The following is a 6000-nucleotide window of genomic DNA, read 5'->3' as shown; positions in this document are numbered from 1 at the left end:
AGCAACAGGGGGGAGGGGAATTTTTGCTGTTCTTGGAAATAACCACTCCATTGCTATTTTGTTGTGTGGGAGGAGCAGGACCTCTTCCTCACCCATGGTACCGTTCCAAGCCGAAATGGACTCTGCTTTATTTTTTATGCTGGAAAGGGAGCAACTATTTTATTACCGTGAAAACATCCCCTACTTTGCTTTAATATTTCAAGTTTGCAACACCTTTCCAAACCACAAACAGAGGGAGGTGCCTTAAAGACCAACAGATTTGTTGGAGAGTAAACTTTTGTGGGTTAGAGGCCACTTCCTCAGATGCATGAAATGAATGCTTGAGCCAGCAGATACGGAGGCATGTACTGACACAGAGAAGACATCCGGTTGGGACCAGAGAAATGAAGAAATCCACTCAATAACAGCATGCAAAACTCAAAATAGTACTAGATCAATAGATGGACCATCCACAATTCCTGTAATCTCATTCCGCTGTTTCACACCAGAGTTTCCCTCTGAATTTCCATTGTTAAAGTTCGATGACTTCCAGATCCTCAGCGGAGCGTCCAGGTCTAGTAATCGTGTGAGCGCTCAAAGCCCAGCCGGTGTTCTGCGCAACTCCCGAACCCGGCTGCGGAGAGCCAGAGCCTGGACAGCCGAGAGGTGGGTTACGGTGGAGGAGAGCAGCAACAGGCCGGCACTAACGCAAGCTCAGCCCGAGGCCCGGCCCAATACTACACCTCCCAGGCTGCTCTCGGGACGGGGTGGAGAGAAGCCGTGGTTCCGCCCCCGGAGCGCCTGCGAAAGAAGTGGGAGGGGGACGCTGGAAGAGAGGAGAGGTGGCAGAGACCGCAGCGGGGCAGGCAGGGCGGGCCGGTGGGCCCTCGACTGAAACGCGCAAGACCCAGGCTGCGTGCCACGTGCGTCTGGGCGAGGAGGGCGCACGGGGCGTTCTTGGCGTGGAGAGGTCGGAAGCGCAGCGCGCTTGTCGCCACCTTCCGGCGATGTTGTCAACGGGCGGGAGAAGAAGGGGCTGAACTCCAGCGCTTTGGGTTCCCGCCGTTCGCCTGCCTGCCTGCCTGCTCCGCCGGGGAGCCGCCCCGCCCGCCCGCCCACGCCTTCCCGGAGAGAGCCCCGCCGTGGGCTGCTGCGGCATAACGGGAAGAGGAGGCACGATGCGGCTGAGAACGGCGCGCCGGTGACTGGGGGGCTGGGGGCGGGGGAAGCCAGCCCGCCCGCCGCAGTGTCCCCACCGCAAAGGTTGGGAGGGGGGCTCCGGATCGTGCCATTCGCGTGGAAGGAACCTGCAAGTCCCCCCTCCCGCCCGCTCCTGCGAGACGCTGCGGCAGGTCGACGATGCTGCGCCGGACGATCAACCGCTTTGTAAGTAAGCCGGCCTCCCGCCCACGTTTTTTGTCCGCCCGAGACAGGCTTGCGGGGCTCCTCTGTGCACCGAACGCATGCAGAGGCCGACGGTCTTGCTCGGAAGCCGCTGAGCTTCCTTCGTACCCACCTTCCCAAGTGCACCAAAACGGAATCACCATATCAGGCGCGCGTCCTGAGGCGCAAATATCCCCCCCCCCCTTTATATACTGCTTCCCTGTCCACCACAAAAGCAGTTTTTGCGCTGCCTGCCTTTGACTCAGCAGGTTGGCTGCACTGGCAGGTAAACCACTCGTTCCTGGGGCTGCAGAAAAGGGGCTGCCGGAAGATGGCGTTTGATTGGCCGCTGGCTCATTGTCTTTTGTTCCTCCTGCCCAGACAGGAGCACATGGGGACCTGCAGCTGACTCACCAGGTGGCTTCTGCAGCTTTTGTGTATGTGGGACCGCGAAAGCAATAGTACAAGTGGTTGGATGTGCCAAGTTATTATGACCAAAGCTGTGGCACACACTTGGATGCTTAGGAATTAAAACTTGCCTGGCTGGATCTGGTTGAGGACTAACTAGTTTGTTTGAGAGTAGCTGGCCAGACGGTTCAGGTGGTCACTGATGATCCCCCAATCTTTGGCATCTGGTTGTCAGAGCTAGACTACCTCTGGACATGGGGGTTCCCTTTTGCTGTGGTGGCCAAGAGCTGTTCTGGTGCAGTGGTTTTGCCCCTGCTGGAATTTCCCCTCCTCCTGTGCAGCCATGGCCTGTTGCTGTCCTGCCTTGCATACGAGCTGACCACTGTTGGAAGCAGGGTGGTGGGCTTAGCTGCATCTCCATCTGATCCGGCAGAATTCTTCTAGTAGTCGAGCCTTTCATCCATTCTCCATGTTTAGGGTGTGTGCGGGGGAGTACATTGTCTCTTCTTACAACCTATTTTGCAATTGCAGTTATGATGTGGAAACAGGACTGAACACCTTGTCAGCTCGCTTGGGCAGGAGGGGGAGAATAAATCAAGTGTCAAAAAAGGAGAGATGCAGTGAGTTGCCCAAGAAAGAGTAATGATTCAGGGCCAGATAGTTTTGCCCTGGAAGTTTCAGGCATTGCCGTCTGTTGCTTCTTTCTTTCTTTCTTTCTTTCTTTCTTTCTTTCTTTCTTTCTTTCTTTCTTTCTTTCTTTCTTTCTTTCTTTCTTTCTTTCTTTCTTTCACCCCCAACAGGCAGTTTTGTTTCTTGCAAGGACTTGTTTGATGTAGGCTTCACTCTCTGTCTGGCGATGCTGCATTGCTGTCTGCTGCTGGATGGATTGTCTAAGCAGTGTTGGCTTTCTGCAGGTTTCTTGCCGAAGCTCCGTCTTTACCTTCTGTGGCATAACAAAGGGAGCACCTAGAAGTTATAGTTTAATCTAGGCTTGTTTACCCAGGTTGAGGTTTCTGGAGTTGTCGCAAAGCTCTTGCTACTTTGGCTTTCTAACTGTCTTAAGGTTTGTCAACTTAGCCGGAGCATGTAACAATTTTGTCTGGTTGAGTAGAGCTGCCAGAAGTGTTGCTGTGCAATCCTTTGACATAAGTGTAAGAACAAGTAGGTCTGGCTAGTTGATTTCCAGTGTCTCCAGATTCTGCAAGAAGTGCCTAACAACAGTGAGGGCTGTGTCACCTCACCTCTAGTATTTAGAGAGAGAGAGACTGCTTTGGCCCAGGAGGAGCCTTTTAATAGGTGGGCTTCATAGTATAGGAGGAGGCAGTCCTTCAAGTACCCCAGCCCCTTGTATTTTTGGATTGTATTATTCTGTATCATACGGACTATCAAACTGGTTTGCTTATGACCCATTGGTCTGTGAGCATGAAGTATACAATAAAGGAAACAGGTACCCCAGCCCCAAATCATTAGGCCCTAAAGGTAAGGAAGAGAATGCTGGATTGTGCCCAGCAACAAACAGTCAGCCAGTGCAAATCTTTCCAGAAAGTATTAATGTGATCCTTGTATCCACCCCACCTTCCAAATAATAGTCTGATTGCTGCATTTTGGGCTAGTTTGTTTCTGGACAGTTCTGAAGGGTCACTCCATGTAAAGGGAATTATCTAGCATGGATGTGATCAGAGCATGGATCACTGTGGCCAGATCATTTTTTTTTTTGAGGAATGGCAATAGCTGGTGTATAAAGCCGAAGGCTGATAAAAGACACCATGTGTCACAGAGGAGATTTAGGCCTCCAGCTGTAGGCCCAGATCCAGCAGCATCCATTAGCTACAAATCTGCTCCTTCTGGGGGAGTGCAATTCCTTCCAGCACAGGCTGACTCCGCAGTCCTCGAGCAGTTTTTCTGTTGACCAACAGCACCCCAGTCTTGTCCGGATTGAGCTTCAGTTTATTTGTCCTCTTCCAACCCATTACCACCTTCAGGCACCTATTCAGAACTTCCACAGACCCAGCTGGCTCCACCATTAAAGATATATAGTGCTGGGTGTCATCCATACATCAGTGGCTCCTTATGTCAAATCTCTGGATGACCTCTTCCTCTGTTTTCATGTAGATGTGTGATTTATATACCACAATGGAGAGGGAGCCAGAGTGGTATAGTAGTTAGAGGGTTGAACTAATACTGAGGAGATCTGGATGCAAATCTCTGAGTCAGGAAACTTAGTAGGTGTCCTTGGGCGAGACTCTCTCAGCCTAACCTACTTCACAGGATTCTTGCAGCCTTTTCTCTTCCCTCCCCTTCTTTCTCACCATTTTAGAAGAGCAGACAAAACAAAATGCAAGATAAATGTTTATCCAAGGAAAGAAACAGGAATAATCAATAACAGAATGAAAACAAAAAAATTAAAACCTAATATACCAAAATATCCACTAACAGTTCCCAGAGTAAATGCCTCAGTCTTGCCCTTCTCTAAGGTCACTGAGTTTTTTTTAAATCAGGCCATTTCCAGAGTGCAATAAATATGAATTCTTGCACATATTAATAAAGCTTCCTGTCCAAGGATGTTTTAGGAATGGGTGGGTGGGAATTCTGGCATTTGGTAGCTGGATCCTTGATGCCTTTGTGCAAGTGCATCTCTGAACTAAAATAACATCTTCCCAACGGAAATAACTCTTCTGTGAAGAAAATCTTCCTGGAATACTAACTCCTTAGTTACTAAGCCTGAAAGAATGTAAATGTCTTGTGGTTTTGTTTTTAATTACTACTTTGTGTCAAATCCCCTCTCTGTAAGTAGAGTAATAAAGTCAGCAAAGTGGTTTTTAATGCTTCAGTTTGAAAGCAGCGTTGACGTGAATTCTGAAATGAAAAAACAAAAACAAATTGGACATATTTTCCATGGAAATTCAGTTAAATGACATTCATATATAGACACAGAAAGCTGCCTTCTACTAAGTCAGACCATTGGTCCATCTCTTTCCCCCAGCTAGACTCAGCAGTTCTGTGGATCTCCAATTCTCAGCCCCACCCAAGTAATCTTTTTCTACCCCCATCCATCCTGTCCTGGGCCCCATATGTAGTTTTGCCCCACCCCTACTTCTTCCTTGGCTGTTTCTTTGTTCAAGGCCTTCTCTTTGTCACTCTCTGCTTCTTCAGATCACTGCTTTTTAAGTGGCTGCTCAGCCTACACCGGGAAACTGCTTCTGTCCTTGGGCTTCTGTCACAGCTAAACTGACTTCTCTCCTGCCCCTTTTTTAAAACCATAGTTGGTCTGTAAACCTTCTGGCTGCTTTTTCCCCCTGAGAAGCTGGGGGGCTGTGAATACTCTGAGCCACTTAGTTCAGCCAGCCAGTGTCAGAGGCTTTACTGCCCCAAGTGCAGTAAGTTCTAGGTGCTAGGGACTGACTCGTCCTTTTGTTACGCATACACCATCCCACTGAAGTTGGACTGGAGGATACAGGATAGTTTCCCAAACTGCTCTGGACTTGGTATATGGCTCTTTAAAGCTTTCTACTCCCAACATTTCTTTTTTGGTTTTTATACCCTGCTTTTCACTACCCAAAGGAGTCTCAGAGTGGCTTACAATCGCCTTCCTCTCCCCACAAGAGACATGCTTTGAGGTAGGTGGGGCTGAGAGAGCTCTGAGAGAGCTGTGACTGACCCAAGGTCACCCAGCAGGCTTCATGTGGAGAATGGGGAATCAAACCCAGTTCTCCAGATCAGAGTCTGCTGCTCTTAACCACTATACCACACTGGCTCTCGATGCACAGTTTTGAATGCATGATATTCCATGGAAATCTGAATTTAAGACGGGGGGAGGGAGGCAGAATGTAACTGCTCCGGGTTAGCTCTTGGAACAAGAGCATTGCTGAGAAACAAGGTTGTTACAATTTCTCAGCATCATGAACACGTAGCATTGTCTTTCTGCTTTGGGCCAGGGCTGTAGCTCCTCTCTCTTTAGTGGTGCATTGCAGGAGTCTACAAATCTTGCCTTGCCTTGGTAGCCAGCCAAAACTGGTGCTCCCCTGGCCTGTGAGTCTCCCTCTGAGATGGAGGGAAGGAATCTTCACAGTGATGCTTTGCTGAGCTTCAGAGAGGCACTCAGAGCACAGCTATAGGACACCCCCCCTCCCCCCAACCCCACAGCAGGAGTGGGCAGGGGCTTGTTTTCTGAATCTCCAGCCCTTGCAGAGCCTTAAAGGCATCAAGAGACCTCTCTCCTTTCCAAGGCTC

The 6000-nt window shown here is 49.6% G+C and overlaps 1 protein-coding gene across 3 annotated transcripts in view; it reads left to right on the top strand.

The window, feature by feature from the left end:
- The first annotated feature begins 1186 nt into the window (after positions 1 to 1186).
- The window catches only part of ATP11C (ATPase, class VI, type 11C), a 118982-nt gene continuing 114168 nt past the window's right edge, over positions 1187 to 6000 (top strand). For all 3 annotated transcript variants that reach the window (XM_015417978.1, XM_015417977.1, XM_015417976.1), the window contains exon 1: positions 1187 to 1365. In XM_015417978.1, the coding sequence (XP_015273464.1) occupies positions 1339 to 1365 (27 nt within the window). In that variant the 5' untranslated portion in view covers positions 1187 to 1338. The remainder of the gene's footprint in view (positions 1366 to 6000) is intronic.

This window comes from Gekko japonicus, unplaced genomic scaffold (genome assembly GCF_001447785.1).
Source record: "Gekko japonicus isolate JY-2015 unplaced genomic scaffold, Gekko_japonicus_V1.1 scaffold954, whole genome shotgun sequence".
NCBI classification, from domain to species: domain Eukaryota; kingdom Metazoa; phylum Chordata; class Lepidosauria; order Squamata; family Gekkonidae; genus Gekko; species Gekko japonicus.
Note: the sequence above shows the minus strand (reverse complement) of the source record. Positions and strands in the feature narration are given on the sequence as shown.